At 35.1% G+C, this 19,439-nt stretch overlaps 2 protein-coding genes across 2 annotated transcripts; both read left to right on the forward strand.

Annotated features, from left to right (window-relative positions):
- The first annotated feature begins 3,347 nt into the window (after positions 1–3,347).
- On the forward strand, positions 3,348–5,556 carry LOC131182868 (probable copper-transporting ATPase HMA5). The gene is made up of 5 exons (XM_058152212.1): positions 3,348–3,419; positions 3,534–4,823; positions 4,929–5,183; positions 5,343–5,462; positions 5,521–5,556. The coding sequence occupies exons 1-5, from the start codon at positions 3,348–3,350 to the stop codon at positions 5,554–5,556; spliced, it is 1,773 nt and encodes a 590-aa protein (XP_058008195.1).
- LOC110660857 (probable copper-transporting ATPase HMA5) lies at positions 5,554–7,103 on the forward strand. Its single transcript, XM_021819294.2, has 2 exons — positions 5,554–6,092; positions 6,169–7,103. Exons 1-2 carry the CDS (start codon positions 5,598–5,600, stop codon positions 6,583–6,585), a joined length of 912 nt encoding a protein of 303 aa, XP_021674986.2. The 5' UTR covers positions 5,554–5,597; the 3' UTR covers positions 6,586–7,103.
- The last annotated feature ends 12,336 nt before the right edge of the window (positions 7,104–19,439 follow it).

Here is a 19,439-nt window from a genome sequence, read left to right on the forward strand (position 1 = left end):
GTTGTTGATCCAAGACTGCACTGCATCTCCTCCTAGCACTACTCTTCGCTGCTCTACCCGTGTAAGAGAAACTCCTCATTATCTTTCCGATTTTCACTGTTACTCTACTATTGCAACCCTTCATGAGCCTCGTTCTTATCGTGAGGCAAGATCGACCCTCTTTGGCGACAAGCTATGACTCGATTTAACTTCAGGCTTTAAAGAAAACTCATACTTGGGATTTAGTTGATCTTCCACCAAACAAGACCCCTATTGGTTGCAAATGGATTTACAAAATCAAGACCCGTTCTGATGGAACTATTGAACGCTACAAAGCTCGCTTAGTAGCCAAAGGGTACACTCAAGAGTATGGTATCGACTATGAAGAAACTTTTGCTCCAAAGGGCCCGATTAACATCTATTCGCAGTCTCTTAGCTATTGCTGCAGTCAGAATGGAAACTTTTCCGGATGGATGTCAAAAATGCTTTTCTTCATGGTGATTTAATGTAAGAGGTTTATATGCATCCTCCTCCTGGTTATTATTCTCCTCATAAGGTTTGTAAACTTCGGCGAGCCTTATATGGATTAAAACAAGCTCCCAGGGCCTGGTTTGCCAAATTTAGTTCCACTTTTGCTCAACTTGGTTTTCTCTCTAGTCCACATGATTCTGCATTATTCACTTGCCGAACTGACAGTGGTATTGTTCTTCTGTTGCTTTATGTTGATGATATGATAATAACAGGAGATGATTCATCTGGTATTTTAGAGTTACAACATTATCTCAATCAACATTTTGAAATGAAAGACCTGGGTTCTCTCAGCTATTTTTTGGGTCTTGAAGTTTCTCAAAATTATGATGGCTATTATCTATCTCAAGCCAAGTATGCATCCGACTTACTTTCTCGAGCAGGCATCACTGATAGCAAAACAGTATCAACCCCATTGGAGCTCAATTGCAAACTCACACCTCTTGATGGCACTCCTCTTGATGATCCTACTTTATATCGATAGCTTGTCGAGTCTTGTTTATCTCACGCTACTCGACTGATATTTCCTATGCCGTTCATCCGTCACCGCTTTATGTCTGCTCCTCGCTCAACTCATTTCTCTGCAGTACTTCGAATCCTTCGTTATATCAAAGGCACTCTTTTTCATGGTTTGCACTTTTCTGCTACCTCCTCCCTAGTATTATCCGCTACTCGATGTCGATTGGGCTAGTGATCCGGCTGCATCGCCGCTCTACAATCGGTTATTGTTTCTTCTTGGGTAATTCTCTTATCTCTTGGCGTAGCAAAAGCAAACCGTTGTTGCACGTTCTAGCACGTAATCGAATATCGTGCTCTTGCCGATGCTACATCCGAATTACTTTGGTTACGGTGGTTATTAATCGATTTGGGTGTCACTCATTCTTCTGCCACAATGCTTCATTTGCGATAATAGAAGTGCATACAGATTTCTCATAATGATGTAATTCATGATCGAACCAAACAAATCGAAAAAGATTGTCATTTTTTACTACATCATGTTGCACATTGCACCATATGTTTGATTCTGTCTCCTCCGCACCAAACCGATATATTCACCAAAACGCATTCTCCCACTCGCTTCAGATCTTAAGCAAACTCAAGTTGGCACCTGTGCTACCACCTTGAGTTTGAGGGGGGGTGTTAGCATAATTACAGCAATTAGCATGATTATAGGAGATTTGTGTAGCATAATTACAGCAATTAGCATAATTATAGGAGATTTGTGTAGCATAATTATAGCAATTATTATTCTTGTCCAAATTAGTTCATATTCTCATGTATAAATAGATGTAATATCTCTGTAAATGAGACACAGACAAATATACAATCATTTCTTTCATTACTTGTATTCTTTCTTTTAACAAAGATTATAAAAACTTGATTACAAAATTAAATGAGAAATCAGTTGTATATGATTATTTGATTACATATATTAAAAAAGATGTTTTTGATAGCATTGATAACTAAGTAATGAGGAAAAACTTTCAAAAAATAGAAACTCATCGAGGACAATTGTAAATTCAATATTATAGCTATTTATAAAATTATATTCTTTTTTTTCTACTAAATTATATGTTAAAAAATTGAATTTTTACCCTTAATAAATAATTTATTATTATATATAATTTTTTTCTTTAAATTAAGCAAAATAAGAATTTTTTACTCTACTGAATCAAATTTCTGGCTTAGCCCTGTAATATAGTTAATATGTTGGTTTTAAAATATACCCAATATGTAATATAGTTAATGAGTAGTATTTTATTTTAATTGAATTGATAAAGTGAAATTAATAATTATTGATAGATAATAAATTTATTTATATGATGTAAGTATAATATTTTATATTATTGTAAAACAGAATTACATGTGTTTTGAATACAAACATTTTTCTTTTTATTAATTATATTAATATTATAAATAAAAAAAATACTTGCAGTATCATGCAGACATTTAGGCATAGTTATTAAAATCGAATCGAACTAGCCGATTAAATTAATGAATTGGTAAATGGACCTCAAATCGGTTCAAGTTTGTAATTGAACAGATAAGGAAGTGACCCAGCGTGACTCGATGAACCTAGTGGTTGAATCAATGTACTTGTGTGACCTGGTTAATCCGATTGGTTCAATTATTCAATAAAATTCCTTTTTTTTATTAGAAAATTAAACTCAAAACCTCATAAAAAGTTTTTTATTAAAATCAATTGAGTTGATTTAATACTATTTATTTTTCATTTCAATATATTTATTTTTTAATATATAGTTAATATTTCATAATATTAAAAAGAGAATCATACATTTATACATTATATTACTTAAATATTTTTATATAAAAAGAATAGTATTAAAATTTATTAAATATAATTTCATAAATATTAAAATTTTATTTTAAATAATTAAAAATTAATTAATTATATTTATTTATATTAATAAATATTATATTTAATTAATTTTTAGTGACTCAAGTTACTGATTCATTCACTCAATTGAACTTTTGACCGGGTTTAATAACACTGCGTTTGACCCCTATATATATATATAATTTGTTTTTGAAAAAATTGAGTGAACTCCCTCACATTCACGCCAAGAACTCACACTCACACGTCACGTGTCACCTGCGTCAGCCCTTGGCCGTATTGGGTCGCAATCTAGAAGTTGGTGCAACATGGAGACTACCTGTTTACGTAAGCAGTTTTTCTTCACAATTAATTATAATAAAGAAATTAAATGTGCACCCTGGATGGTTTTTTCTTCTCTATATATAGTCTAGCCCACTTGGCCTATAAACGAACTGAGCCTTTGGTTAGAACAAGTACGGACTGATCGTCGGCAACCAAGGCAATGTCTTCTTTCCATGGGAGTGGTCTTGGCGGAAGTGACCAAGTTATTTTCTATTCGCCGCCGATTACAAAGGTAATTCACTTCATCGTTTTTCGTTTCCTTTTCTTTTTCACTGGGTCCTTGTGTGCTGGAAGATCTATTGATGGTGTTTATTTTTACATATGGTTGACAATTTCTATGTGACAGGAAGACGCCATCCTTGAGACAAGTGAAGTTGCCGGACGGAGGGCCAATTCAGTCCAGGATGAGGGCAATGGCAAATCCACTCGAGTCTGCCAAATATGCATTAATGGAGAGCATTGCACTTGTTCTTCCGGTATTGAACAACCTTTACAAGCAGTAAAAGAAGTGCAAACTTCCCCAGTGGCCTTGGCAACTGAAGAATCAAAAGCTATCAGAAACTTCATTCAGTTCTTGAAAGACACAGCAAATAGAGTATTTCAAGTCATACATGTCAGCACTGATGAGGACACAAGCAAGATAGAGCTTAAAGTGGACGATGCAATCACAGATAATTCTTTGAAAGCAATTAAAAATAGTCTTCAAGCTGTCCCAGGTGTTCAAAGCATATGTGTAGACCCTGAACTGAACAGAATTTCTGTTTCTTGCGAACCAGATTCCCCTGCACCTGGAAGTTTTATCATAGTGACCGAATCAACTGAAGCTGGAAATTTCAAGGCCATGATATTTGCTGAAGGGAGAAGAGGAAGAGAAAGTCGTAGACAGGAGGAAACTGAGCATTTGCAGTACTTTCTGCTTTTGTGGTTTTTGGTTCTTGCATTTATTTTATTTTTAGCATCCATGCTTTCCATTAATGTCCCTGCAATTAAGCATTATTTGGACATCAAAGTAGTCAATATGCTGACAATAGGGGCAATTATCAGGTGGGTGCTATCCACTCCGATGCTGCTTATGCAGCTTATCATCCTTTGGCAATTCTATACAGCACCCAACAAGACACTGAATTGTTGTTCTGTTGACATGGATGTGTTTACTGCCCTAAAAGCGAATATAATCTACTTTTGTTCAGTCTATTCAGTTTTGAGGACTGCTTTTTCTTCAGATTTTCAAGGAGTGGACTTCTTTGGGACTAGCTTAATGTTTGTGGCCTTCAATCTTCTTGGGACGTATCTAGATGCATTCGTTAGGAGGAAGAGATCTCAAGTCATCACCAAGCATAAGGGATTGGCAAAGGAAACGATAACATTATTGACTTTGGTTCATAAAGAAAATTTGACTGTCGAAGAAATTGATAGTAGGTTAGGGTTAACTGATGTCATTAGACTAATTCCTGGTGCAAAAGCTAAATGGGAGAAGAGCCATGCGAATGAGAATGGAGTTGTGTATTTTAAGGGGAGAAGTTTTGGATCAGACAGTGTTCTCTCACAGATTGCTCATCTTGTTCAGTCTGATCAGAAGGCGGAAGGTCCTGTGAAGGAATTTGCTAAAACTATTTCCAAATTCTTTCTCATTTTGGTAGGTGCAAATTCAACATTTCATAAGCTGTTAAATTCATTTACAAGTTTCGTATGCAAGGCAGTCTTCGCTAATCTATGATTGTCCCTTTTTTTTTTTTTACAGGCTATTATTGTTTCTTTTTTATTTTGGCTTGCCTGGTTTTTAGCTGGAAAGTTCCATGCCTACCCAAAATCTTTGTTACCGCATTCCATGGATAGGTCTCATCTTGCAGCCCTAGTTTGGATATCTGTTATGGCAATAGCTTCGCCGTGTTCTCTTCCCCTAGCAACTGAAATTGCTGCCATGGTTGCCGCCCAGGTTGGCGCATCCAGGGGTGTTCTAATAAAAAATAAGCGAGCATTAGAATGGGCACATAAGGTTAGCAAGGAAATTCATCTTTTGGTTTAATTTTTTACCTTATCATGCCAATTCTCACCAATTTGATGTTATCAATGAATTTCAATTGCTTCTAATTTGGCCTGTTTGTTAACAAGGCTCTTTGAACTCAAACATTTGGCCTGGTCATTGTTGTTGCAGGTGGATTGCATTGTTTTCAACAAGAGAACTCTTACCGTTGGAAAACCAGTGGTTGTTGACCTAACACTTCTGAAAAATATGAGACCTAAAGAATTTTTCCTACTAGTTGCTGCAGTTGAGGTATGCTACTATTCCACAAACAAATTAACTCACTAATAAAGCAAGTTTGTCTCTACAGCAACTCTTTAGGCGATTTTATATAGCTCAGAAATAGAATTTCACATACCCTACGATGACAGTTGAAATGTTGTCTTTATGAATCCATATCAGGCAAATAGTAGGCACCCTTTAGCCAAGGCCATTATAGAGCACGCCAAGGAATGCGGGGAAGACAAAGATAACTTTCTCTTGCCTGAAGCTCATGATTTTGACTCAATTGCTGGCCGCGGGTTGAAAGCTATTGTCCAGAGCAAGCAAATACTCGTGGGAAACAAGAGCTTGATGATTGAACACAACATTTCAATCCCGGATGACGCTAAGAAAAAGCTCGCAGAAATTGAAAGGAAGGGTCAAACTGGAGTTTTAGTATCCATAGACTCGGAACTAACTGGAATTGTAGCCATATCTGATCCACTGAAACCAGGTGCACGCGAAGTCATTTCCATTCTCAAATCTATGAAAGTTAGGACGATCATGGCGACAGGTGACAATTGGGGAACTGCCAATTCCATTTGCAGACAAGTTGGGATTGAAACTTTTATCGCAGAAGCCAACCATCAGCAGAAAGTAAAGGAAGTGGAGAAGCTGCAGGTACATGTGCACCTCATTATTATAAGATCTTTTAAGTTGCGACAGTATTTTCAACTTTCTTCTCTCCCATTCTTAGGACCAAGGACATGCAGTGGCAATGGTTGATGTTAGTAGAAGCAATTCACTTGCACTTGCGGCAGCAGATGTTGGAATAGCAGTTGGAGCACGCACAGGCATTGCAATGGAGGCAGCTGATATTAATCTCACAAAGGACAACTTGGAGGATGTCGTTACTGCCATAGACCTTTCCAGAAAGACAATTTCTCTTAATCATCTTAATCTCGTATGTGCTTGCGTTCATAACTTCCTTGGCATTTCAATGGCTACTGCTGCCCCTTTCCTACTTGGATTTATCTTGCAGCCATGGATAGCTGGAATGATAGCTACATGCTCTTCACTCGGGTTGGTCATGTCTCCCTATTTGTTGAAGAAATACAAGAGGCCCAAGAAACTGGAAAACCTTGAGATTCACGGAATAAGAGTTGACCAATAAGCCATGGCTTTCAACTCAATTCCTCTGAACAGAAAAAAAAAAATTTGAAGCATTGTGCTACCTATCTAAATGAAAACAGTGTCAAGAAAATGATATTGACTGAGTTTTATGTTAAGTGGTATATGATCATCTGTAGATTAATGTTGAATGAAAGACTGAATAAGCAAATATGTATTGATTTGAATGAGTGGTTTGGAATTTGGATTGCTTGATCTGTTTCTCATGAATTTAATTTCTGCTTTCATTTGTAGTTTCTTGCTGTATCACGTGATCTTTTTCCATGATTCAATGGAATACTATTTCTTGTTAAAAGAAAAACATTAAAGGTCTAAGAAATCGCAGCCAAAGCTAGAGAGAAAAACATAAATCATGAAGAACCTGCAGTCATACAAGAGACGGTCAGCTCAGCATACAAGCAGAAAACAGCTTCTCAGACTTCAAAGTTTCACAATAGAACTAGTTGAAGAAAATTGCTATAATTTATAACTAGCATGTCTATTTATTGCAACCGTGAATAACATTGTGTCCTAATTCATTGGGTATTCTCGGCTTGAGCCTATACAAGACAAACCCAGAAATACTTGATACATTTATTTGGGCAAACATAAACGTCAAACAATTTTTACATCTTTGAGGACAATGTTGTTTTCAAGCTTGATTGAGTCTCAATGTTTTCCCCCACAGACCGCTGCTTTTGCAGTCTTGCTTTGGCTTTAAATAGGATTTTATGCACATCATCAAAGTGAGGCCTTGTTGCCTGTCTTGTGTCTTCAATCCATTGCTGAACTTTCTTATATGGAGCAATTATTCGACTGCGATCATTCTCATCCAAAACCTAAATCCAAAAGTAAATTTTAAAATGAGCTCATACTATATATTTGCTTAGGAACTTCTTCCACTTAGTAATTCAAATGACTTTTGAGCTGAGGCAAATTTAGAAACAGAGATCCACACTTTACAATGACATCTGATAAGCGTTGGAAACAGAACAGTGAATACCTAGACAAACTGCCATATAATCAAAAGCAGCACACAAAGTGCTCTAATGGTAATCTTAGAAAGATTTTCAAGAGAGAGCTGGAACATGTTGATAACAGATACTCTATCAAGTGGACTAACTGTCCTCTATCTTTGACCTCACATTAAAGAAACACATGAACTGGAGGAAAAAGGCTTACTCTGCTTTGATCTCACATTATAGTAACATAGCACAGATTTTCAATTTTAAATAATCTAAACATTCATCAGAAAATCAATGTAAAAGCCTGAAGCAGTTCAGAAAGTTGGGGTCAGAAAGCTTCCAGGAAGACATTATACTGCCATATTTTGTTACATATATTACTCTGCTGTTCTGGTGGGAGTGAGCATGCCTCATTTTGTGTGTTTGGAAAATGGAGGATAAGGGTTTTCACAGTTGCAGAGGTGTGAGCAAGGTCTAAACAGAATTTAAATAAAAAATAAGAAAAGAATACTGGATTTTATCTGCATACCTCCAGTTGCATTATTTCACAGACAAGGCTTAGATCTGCTATAGATGGTTGATTGCCACCTAGCAAAAAACGTCCGCTTCCCTTGAGGCAAAAGAATTCTATCTTTGATAGGGATGAAGAGAGAACTTTCTCAGCTTCAGCAGCAGCTTGTGGATTCAGAGGTAGGCCAAATGCAGGTGCCAGTGTAGTATTAAAAACATATGTAGCTAAAGATGCAGCACCAGCCAATTAGAAAGTGTAAACCCAGTTAAATAAATCAATATAATAACCTCCCAACAACAACAACACCACCCCCCACCCCCAAAAAAAAAAAAAAGCCACCACCACCAAAAAAAAAAAAAAATCTATCGGATTAGGGACAGAAAAACCAAAACATGTACCAACAATAACCTTATGTTGATCACTTCTTAACTTTGACAAAACTTCACTAATTTCAAATTTCTTGGCTGCCACAATCTTTCTTTCTTATGGTGTGGAAATAATTTTTAATGAAGGGAGGTATGGGTGTTGGGGTGGAAAGCTTAGGGAAAATCAAGCTTTAAAGAAAGAAAATGAAGAAAGCTATGCTTCCATGGTGAATTGGCCAAGTAGAGAAACAAGGGAGAAGATGATAGATTTTTATGTCTTTTAATTTAGTTTTTCTTCTTTTTAACTCTTTCTTATCTCTTTTAAATTGGTTGTTAAATTTTCATTGGTTAAAAATTTTAAATGATGTCATTATGACATCATGCTTAGGTAATAAATGTTATTTCCTTCTTTTCTTTTTCTTTTTCCTTTTTTCATCACTTAAATTCATGTTTTTAATTTGTTTTATGAGTTTTAATCTCTCTCATTTTACTTGGCATTTAGGTCAAAATTTATCATTAAGGGTGGAATGACTAAAATGCCCTTCATGGTACTTATCGAGTTTAATTTTATTCGTCTGTACCGATTAATAAAATTTTCTTGAATTTTCTTTGACATTTTTAATGTCATCTAATCCTCTTAAAACCTTCAATTTAATCCAAAATATTTATTCTATAGGGCTTCTCGCGGGTCTGGGGTCGGCAACTGTCTTCACAGTCGTTTCCCAGTACGTTTACCCATCGCCGTGACTCTGGCTCGTTTAATTCATTTACAATTCATTTCTTTTATTTTTCCTTAATTTTTATTGGTCTTTATTTAATCATCTCATGACTCCTCAATCTGTTTCAAGTGTAGTTCCAGACATCCTGACTGTTCGAACAGACATTAGTCGTCGGAACAGTAGAATGTACGAACTACCTAAAGTGATGACGTTATAATAATAATAATAATAATAATAATAATTTACAGGGCTTATTCTAAAAGTTGTAATGATATAGTACCTGATGTGAACTGTTGGATAATACAAGTGATTGAGGTGGAATAATGTGGGTAACAAGTTAAACTAAATAAATTTCACCTTTGAAAATAAACAAGTAAAGGGATATACTGGGGAGCCTATTTAGTCAACAGTTTTTCCTTAATAATGGGAAGTGCAACATTATCCTATGCTTGAAAAATCAATGTTTTCATTGATCACGACTAAAGTTCTATATTTACATCTGGGTCACTTGTCCTTATACAATGGGTTTAGATTATTACTTTGAATATTGAGTCTCGTAAGATGGGGCTGACTCTGATGCTGATTGATATAAATTGTTGAACACTATATATTAGTAAGGTTAAATCTCGTAAGGAACAAGTCACCTAAATAGCACTCACTCTTGAAAACCCTAACTTGTAAGGGAATGATGCCTAGGAGCTTATTAAACCCTCACTAAAGTTGTTGCTTAGTTGACATACATGAAATAAGGTTTATTAGGAATATGTATTTTAACTAGCAAGTAATTCTATTCTATAACTATACCAAAATCAAAGATGGAAATAAAGAAGTACCGTGGGGAAATTAGGTAGAGATTTGGGGGCTTTAGCTTCTCCAAAAGTTTTTAAAATTAAAAGTTAACCTGTAAATTTTATTTTTTATGAAATAAAATTACAGCATGCCCCTCAAAACATTTTAAAATTAAAATTTTACCTATTAATTTTAGTGTATTTTCTTAAAAAAGTTATTATTTGATCCTTCAATATTTTTATTTTTGTTTTGATTGCTTAACTTTTATGTAAATTTCATTCATATTTTTTATATTATTTAATTTTAATATATTAATATTTTGTATTTTTATTTAACTCTTATATTTTTATTAAAATTTTATTTAATTTCTTCTTAGTAGTTATTTTTGACCTTTCACATATAAATTTCTAATTTCACCCCTACCGAAATTACATAGATTTCAAAGCATGTCACAACTTATATACCCTGATTCAAGTATCCAAGCTATAATATATCTAACTTTTTTTTTTCAAAAAAGAAAAAGGAAACTGGTGGCCTTGTGGCTGCTGTATTAGACATTTATTAGTTACAAGTAACTGGACTTGCTTTATCCGTAGAAACTATCATAACTGGGAAGTGGGAACTAATGGACCTTTGCTGTGTCTTGGTACTACATTATCCCTAAAACGGATATAGTTCTATCGCCATGGGCCATCTTAAATAAAAAATGGTAGTTGCGAGGAGGTCAAGCAGGCGCACGGATCATACCATAAGAAGAAGAAGTGGACCAGGTATCTCAAAATTGAATGACTAAATTCGATTCATTCAGAACACGAAATTTGACTGAAATTCAAGGAATTGTACTTTCCATGGAATCACCTACAAGGTTTTTCACCACAACACTATTCTCCAATCTCCACCCCACCCAAACATACAAGTGAGAATCTGTCAAAGAATAATTAACTCAATAATTAGATTAATTTGTTTTTATGATTCGGTTTGAATCACATACTCAGCTCTACTAATAAACAAATATTTAGTTAAAATAAATGTACTGATATATTTATTTAATTTTGAAAATAAATTTAAAAATTAAAAAAATAGTTGGTATATATTATTAAAATCAATTAATTTGTCTAAAAAAATATATTTAGGAATAAATAAATAATATGCAATTCCTTTTATTAATATATTTCAATTAAAGAACAGAAAATAAATGATTTTTAAAAAAGAAAATATTTTTTGGCCGACGCGTTTTTTTTTCTATATGTATAGCTTTATGATTCTGTATTGGTTTAGAAGGTTTAGTCGGTAGTGACCATTTTATCAATTTCTTTGGAGAAAAATGACCATTTTATTTTGTTTTATTTTTTATTTTAAAATCTTATTTGACTGGGAAAGTTTTGAAAAAGCAGAATGGAGAGATACGTTTGGTTTTTGGCATAGAAGGTTTCTGGCCGTACAAGACATAGTATTCCACAGATTCTCCGGCGCCGCAGGATGACCGCAAATGATGCTGCCAATGCCCTGATTAAAGTCTTTTAACTTTCTAACTTAAGAATCTCGTGTCGATCGTGGATAATATATATATATATAATTTTATAAAAAAATATATTTTATTATTGAACTATATGTCTATATTTGTTTACCTTCGAAAGAAAAAAATAAAAGTTCTTGAGAGGGAGGGCTGGTGCATGCGTGGGTTCTCCCACATGTGAGTCGTGTATATATAGTCTTTCATGTAGGGGATTAGTCCTTTAAAATTTTACATCAATTATAAATAGCTGTGGTCTATATAAATTAACATATCTTAATAAAATTATTATGATTTTACTAAGTGGTGTATCTGTCAACTATGTTCTATTTAGGATATATTTTTATATTTACTGAATTGAGCAACAGTTGATATATAATGTGATATTTACTTTTTACTGGAGAAAAAAGATTCAATAAAAAGGTTAACATTATAAATCATTTTATAACTTTCACTGCAATCAAATTTGTGCCCTCAAAGAAATGTAAAATTTAATAGCAAAAATTTTTATAATTAAAAGTAAAAGAATTGATATCATAAAATTAAAATATCAATATACAAATTGTTATATATAGCTTGATATTACAGCTACTAAAATAATACATAAAGATTTGTAATGGATAATTGTGTAATGCATAATGATACCTAATTTGGATTCGAGCTATTATGAGTTGCTCGGATATTTGTTCTTAACACTAAGACAGGTGCTATTTACTCGAGTATATTCCTGAATGCTCGAATAAATATTTGAATGAATTTCTACAAATGATAATTAATTTAAGCTAATAATTATAACAGAGAAGTTTGCAAGGACCAATAAAACGATAACAATAAAAATTAAATATCATTATTAATAATTACTAAGAAAAAATTATTTAAATTTGAGAAAGGTGATAAGGTAGTTTCGATTGCTTATTTATATTTTTGTTACAAAATAAGATATGATTTAATTAATAAAAATAATTATAATAATTATAAAATTAAAAATATTAATATAAAAATTATAATTTAATTTTATAAAATATTTCAAAATATTATATAGAATCCCTTTTATATAAGAAAATATTATCCATTATCCGACATGTCGTTTTCAGATTGCCGCTGAAAGACTAAAAGCCGTCTTGTCCTTTCCCTTATCAATATTCCTTTTGGGAGGATAGGATTCTTCCGAAGAAGATGGACTCTTTGGTTCATATCTGGTAGGTGTAGGATTAGGTCTGAACAAAGGGAATGGGTAATATGTGGTTGGAGGTGGTTCATATGAGTAGTTAAAAGGGCCGAAAGGGGAATATGCAAGTTCAGGAGTAGGAAGGAAAGGATTATAAGCCATTTGAGTGGAAAATGGTAGGGACTGAGAAGAGGTAAGAGAGATTCTCCAACCTGAGCATCTTCAGGTAGAGTAGATATTTCCACGAGATTATCAATTCGGGAAGACAGTGTTCTTCGAAGTGGTGAAGAGAAAGAAAGAGAAAGAGGTGAGATTAACAATTTCAGAAGGAGAAGGGGTCTAGAGATGAGTTTTAGCAATAGGGTTAGGTGTTTGACAAGCCATGTTTGGTACGTGGCGTTGTGACTAGAGATCGCTCTACCTTCTAGGAAGGAATCAAGTAGTTACTAGTTTCTAGCCGATATACCAAGATAAGAGAAGATGGCAGAAAACAGTGATACAGAGATTTAGAGAAAACCAGAGGTTGAAAGTTTCTCCCCTACTCACCAATGAAGTATGTATAATACAAGCATAACCAGGCTCTGATACCAAGATAAGCCGGGAGCCCTTACCATACACATAATGTACTTATGCTATGCCTATTCCCTCTCCATAGGTACTCACTGGCTATGCCCTTTTGTACATTACATATATGATAATGGGACCGTCGCACCAAAATACCAAAACAAAGATATTTCTGATACACAGGATCCTCTCAGAGAGGCAAGTGTAGAGCATATGTATCTCTGATTATAAGAGTATGATACACGTTCAAAGGTTTTCAGAAAGAAAGAGAAAAGTTTAGAAAGCCATAGAAGAAAACTTCAGAGAATATTATTGAAGGGAAAAACTGAGTCTGAATACAACTGAAGAGAGCAACTCCTTATATAGACTTGGAGGCTCTTAGGATTACAGGCAACCGGTTAGAAACTGGCTACCGACACTCTTTAAGTAGATAAAGTAAAAGCAAAATAAAGAATGACACTTCATTACATTATTGACTGACAAACTTTAACTTTTCTCATGGAGTGGTGGACAGGTTGAGGGTGTCAAAGTCGGAGTCATCAGAGTCGATTCCAAAAAAGTCCTTTGGCCACTATCAGTGTATAGGAGATGGTGGATCAGCGCTTTGAATGGCATCCCGTGACTCTATGTCCATTGGATCCTGGGAATCTTGCCACATGGGATGGGTCCAGTCCATGGGCTCATCAGTGAGAGATCGGATGGGACCAAGAGATGTACAATTCACATGGGGAGGTACCAGACAATAATAGCTGTTGATCTCACAGAGATATTTAGCTAGTTGTTTTCTTAGGGGCCCCATGGCGTCCTTTTCAATGATTGATCCTTCGTAAGTTCTCCATTCGTACTCAGTATTTTGGGTCCAGAGGAGTCCATCGGGCCTTTTAGAGAAAGGCCTGTGCATTATGAACATGGTCCTGATATTGGGTTATCACAATAATCACAATCTTCATCGCACATTTCAGATCCTGGGAGATCCTAGGGACAGTGACCATCTATCTTCTGAGGATAGATGTAATGGTTGTCAGGTGTTACTGCTCCAATGGGAAAATCTTCTTGCTCCTTTCCTAATGGCTGGACCATCATGGTCTGAAATACAGGTAAAGATCCTGTAGAATGCCGTGGTGACTGAAAGGAAGTCTGTACTGTTCCATCAGGATTTCTTTTAAAAGAGGATTCTGTAATCTGAATTGATTGAGAGGTTGAATGAAGCCTCTCATAGTTGGTTAACCAATCTTTCGGGATGAGCTACTCAAGCTCATTTCTAGGCAGTTGCCTAGGTATCTGGACAATTGTTGGGGTGGTCTCAATGTCTGCTAATACGAGCAGAGCATCATTTGATACAGATAGCTGAGACAGATCTACTGCATGGTCTTGCAGCCTATAGATGATCTGATGGTGTAACGTAGCCATCATGGAGGATGCGACTTGTGCTGCACCAGTGAGTTGGATCTGAACCTTTAAAGCTGTGCTGAGATATGGATCTCTGAGTGAGAGATTGTAGTTTGGGAAGAACGTCAGTACCACACTTCCAGCATGCAAAGTGGTAAGGCATGTCCCTATCACTACATGTTCATATTGTAAGAATCTCGTATCAAGGAGTGATACTTTTGCTGTCACTGGAAGCCCTCATCTTCCATGTAGACTGAGGATAAGTCTAACAGCTCCAAAGTGGAGGTGAGAAAATCCTTCTTGTCTCCATCTGGGAATGAGCTGAGGAGGGATTTCTAAAGTCACATACTGTTCAGCAGATAAACTCTGGAGAGAGCATTGATCCATTCTGGAGGCCTGAACATATTCTTTTGATAAAGACCTTCTGGAAGAAATGAGAGATCTGATAGATCTAGTTATGATGTTCTCACCCACTTCTTATGAAGCAGATTTTCCCCCATTAGCACAACAGACAGACCAACAGACCAAAATCTCCACCAGACCTTTCATTCACTCAACTAAGGTTGATAGTGAATGTCAGATAACCCCGATTACTCAAGCTGAAGAAGTTCTGAATTGGCAGACAAAGAATGCAGCTGTCCAAAACAAAACATTACAACGAATTGACTCCAAGATTGATCAAGTCCTCACCAGGACTCAGCATATTGATCAGAAGGTCGATTCTTTCACTGCATTTGCCCAGAACATGTACAAAGATTTACAAGGCAGAATTGCCCAGCTTGACAGGGATTTACGATCCTCAATCCAACAAAGGAGGTTTGGCGCAGAGTTTAACCAAAAGGAACAGGAAATCAGAAGGTTAAGAAAACAGTTAGCCCAAGTCGAAGCCGACCTGTGAAAGCCAACAGAGGCTCCTATTTCTTACAGCCCATTTTCCACTCAAATGGCTCATAATCCTTTCCTTCCTACTCCTGAACCTACATATTCCCCTTTCGGCCCTTTTAACTACTCATATGAACCACCTCCAACCACATATCACCCATCCCCTTTGTTCAGACCTAATCCTACACCTACCAGATATGAACCAAAGAGTCCATCTTCTTCGGAAGAATCCCATCCTCCCAAAAGGAAGATTGATAAGGGAAAGGACAAAATGTACCCTGATCCTCCTCCTTAGCATATGTTATCTATACCCTCTGAATCAGAAGATGACTCTTCTGATAATTCATTTGATGATAGTGAGGGTGGACGAATGGATATCACGACATTGCTCATGGCTAATCCCCAGCCAACTGCATCTCAAACAGGTCCTTCACCAACTACAGATTCCACCAGCGGCACCACAGGCCCTTCTACTGGGCCTCCTCAAGCCCAAGATCCACATGTGGAAATGCCAGAAGATGACCCAATCCTGGACTTTAATCTTCCAAGAGCCCCACACCAATCCAGGCCCAGCTCAGGCCCATGGTTTACATTTGACGACATTCCCCCCTCAAAATGGAGGGATCATCTTGCAGAATTCAAAGCTTGGCTCGATGTTCAGATGCTTAGAGAAGGTGCTGATTCTCATACTGTTCTTAGAGAATTTATCTCTCGAACTACTGGTGACAAGACTGGTACTGTAGCAACAATCACCAATACACAGAAGAGAAAAACCAAGATCAAGATCAACTTGCTACTGAAAATTAAATCTACAGTTCATAAATCAATCAAGGAATGTGCCAAAAATTGCATATTATATCATATCATAATTTCCAAAAGCTGCTGCATGATCAACCCAACAACCAGCAGCAAAAACAAACCCAATAGATAGGAATAGATGCTAAAAATAAACTAATCTTCTTTGCTTATGCTTGTTGATGTGAGCAAGGTACTTCAATCTCCTCTTTAGTCTTTTCATGGGTGAGGATGTTAAAATTTGGCATTTTGAAAAATGGGGCTTTTATTCCGTTAAGTCAGCTTATCGTGTAGCATTGGATTCTTCCGCTCTTTGGGAATACACTCCTTTGAATTCTTATTAGTGTAAGCTTTGGAAATTGAATGTGCCATTTAAGACTCATTTCCTTTTTATGGCATTTAGTTCGAAATGTTATTCCAACTAAGGAGCTTCTTCAGCAAAAGGGTGTTGATGTAATTGATGAATGTGCATTTTCTGGTGCTTATGAAGATGCTGTACATGTTTTTGTTAGTTGCCCTATGGCTGTTGATTGCTGGGATTTGTTACTCATTTCTTCTGAGTCATTTTCTTTAGATTCAGTGTTTGATTTTGTTGCTCATATTTTCTGTTGGCGTGCGTTTTATTATGGAGTAATGGTGTTAAATTTGGAGAGACACTGACAAATTTCATATTAATTTATTTTAATTCGAGTTTATATAAATAATTGATTACACATTAAAATTATTAACCAATTTAATGTTGTAACCTAACTATTTATATATTGTCATTTTACTTCATATTCTTTGATTTCTAACATATGTTCTGCTCGTAATCAACTCAAATGGTATGGTAAATTATTTTCTCCTCATGAAATTGTGCAGTATGCTTCTTCTGCACTTCATGACATGGAATTCTGCACATTTTAGTCCTTTCAGGAGGTATTACAGTCTACTCCTGCTATTTTGACTTGGTCTCCCCAACCAGATGATATTGTTAAATGCAATATTGATGCCACCAGGTTAAAGAGAGTAGGGAATCTCACTTTGGCTCTGCCTATGGCTTCTGTTGGAGCTTACAAGGATTTGAATCTTTGGTTTTAATCGTTTCTTTTTCTCTTGCATCAATTGCTGCGTATATGCGCCTTATTTGTTATCTTTTTTTATCTGTCTTGTGTTGTTATGGGCCTTTTTTTGTGGCCTTCTTTAAATTTCAATAAAATTTTTTGCTTATAAAAAAAATGCAATATTGATGCTTCAGTGCGTTCTTCCTTCTCCAAGGCTACATATTGATTTTATTTTTAGGGATATATGGTGGTTTTCTTATAGCAGTGTCAGGCTATCTTGATGGAATTATTTGTCCAAGACTTGCTGAGATGCTTGCTACTCGTTTAGCTATTCAATTGGCACTAAATGCTAATTTTTCTTAACTAATTATTGAGGTGGATGCTCTTGAAGTTGCTCATGCGATCAATGGGCCCGCTGTTGATTTTTCTACTTTTGGTTTGCTTGCTCAAGATTATTGTCATATGTTGCAGCAACTTCATGAGGTTATTGTCTATTGGGTGCGTAGAGGTTGTAATCAAAGTGCTCACCCTATTGCCTCTTGTGCTCTCTTGTATGATAATCTTACTGGATGGGAGGCATTGCCTTCCTTTTTATTGGCTGATTTCTTTGATTTAATAATATTGATGTTTCCTTTATATATATATATATATATATATATATATATATATATATATATATATAACTTTCATATGACAAAGAATTTAGCTTTACCTCGATAGGGTTATTGTAATGCCCTCACCAAAGGTAATCCGTATATTTTACTGTTCTGACGACTAATGTCTGTTCGGACAGTTAAAATGTCTGGAACTACACCTAGACTATAGTGAGGAGGCATAAATTGAAGAAATAAATGTTAAGAAAATATAGGAAAAATATAGAGAAAAAAATAAATTAAAGTTTAGAGAATTTATAAATTGATACAAAAATAATAGAAATAACCCAATATGCACTACTAAGGGCATTTTAGTCATTTCACCCCCAAAAGTGAATTTTGACCTAAATATCAAAATAAAAAAAAAATTAGAGAATAAAATAATTAACATTAATTAAAATTTATGAAATAGATTATGAAAATGAGAAGAGAAAAGAAAAGAAAAGAAAAGAAAAGAAAAAGCTTAGGAAAATTCAAAAAAAATTATAAATAGGCACTAGAGGACAAACTCCCACCCACTTCCATCTTCTTCCTCCATTTCTTCTGTCTCTCTTTCCCTCATTTCCTCCATTGTTGTCAAGCTTCCAAGCTTGATTTTCCAAGCTTCTACACACCAAAACCCATAGCCCACTTCACAAAAAATACTCCCCACACCCTAAGGAAGCTATAGACACCCATTGGAAGTAAGAAATTTGAAGTTAGGAAAGCTCAAGTAAGGTTAGTGCACTAATCCCTCTTCTTCTCTTTATTAAACGTGAAAAGCATGTTTAGCCAAGTATAAATACCATAGAAATAAAAAGAAAATCTTGAGCAAAGAACCCTTGAATTTTTGGCAGCCATGGAACTTGAGATTTGTTGCTTTTAAGTGATGAAAAATGGTTCCATGAGAAGGTGTGATGAGTTGAAATGGTTGGGAGTTTGATTGTATAGTGTTTGTGTAAATTTGAAACTTTGAAAACTAAGATTTGTGTAAATATTGAGGACTTTGTGTAAAATATTGAAATTGACTGTCACACCTTACCCCTCTGTAAGGCATAACATGATCCCGCAGAATACCTAAAGAACTACTGAACTTCACCTACCGATAACTCATTAAGTACCCTACAAGGGGTTTTAAAACAATTTTCTTATTTTTGACAAGTGGTGAGCATTTTCTAATAAGTACTTAAAACATTTAGTTAAAATTAAAACTAGTTAATATTTTTGGCCCATTTTATTTTTACGCAAATTTTATAAAAATTTTGACAGAGTTCCCTCTGTATTTTGAGAAACCAGTTCTTCAAATACCTGTAAAAAGCACTTCTAAAAATTTTTCTCAACCACTACTTCAATTTCACAATCAAACTCAATCAATTTCAACAATTCAAAATTCAATAATCCTCAGAATACTAACAATACATTTCATTTAGATTAAATAAAATAGTTCCACTCATATTTCATTAGAGACAAAACAATTTATATACATTCTTACAAAATTTACATTAAGAGAATTTCAAACTACA

The sequence above is a fragment of the Hevea brasiliensis genome, chromosome 9 (genome assembly GCF_030052815.1).
Source record: "Hevea brasiliensis isolate MT/VB/25A 57/8 chromosome 9, ASM3005281v1, whole genome shotgun sequence".
In the NCBI taxonomy this organism is placed as follows: Eukaryota; Viridiplantae; Streptophyta; class Magnoliopsida; order Malpighiales; family Euphorbiaceae; genus Hevea; species Hevea brasiliensis.

Coding starts and splice junctions, on each gene's coding strand:
- LOC131182868 (XM_058152212.1), top strand. CDS start 3,348: ATGTCTTCTTTCCATGGGAGTGGTCTTGGCGGAAGTGACCAAGTTATT. Junction 3,420..3,533: donor ATTCGCCGCCGATTACAAAG/GTAATTCACTTC, acceptor TCTATGTGACAG/GAAGACGCCATCCTTGAGAC. Junction 4,824..4,928: donor CCAAATTCTTTCTCATTTTG/GTAGGTGCAAAT, acceptor TTTTTTTTACAG/GCTATTATTGTTTCTTTTTT.
- LOC110660857 (XM_021819294.2), top strand. CDS start 5,598: ATGAATCCATATCAGGCAAATAGTAGGCACCCTTTAGCCAAGGCCATT. Junction 6,093..6,168: donor AGGAAGTGGAGAAGCTGCAG/GTACATGTGCAC, acceptor TCCCATTCTTAG/GACCAAGGACATGCAGTGGC.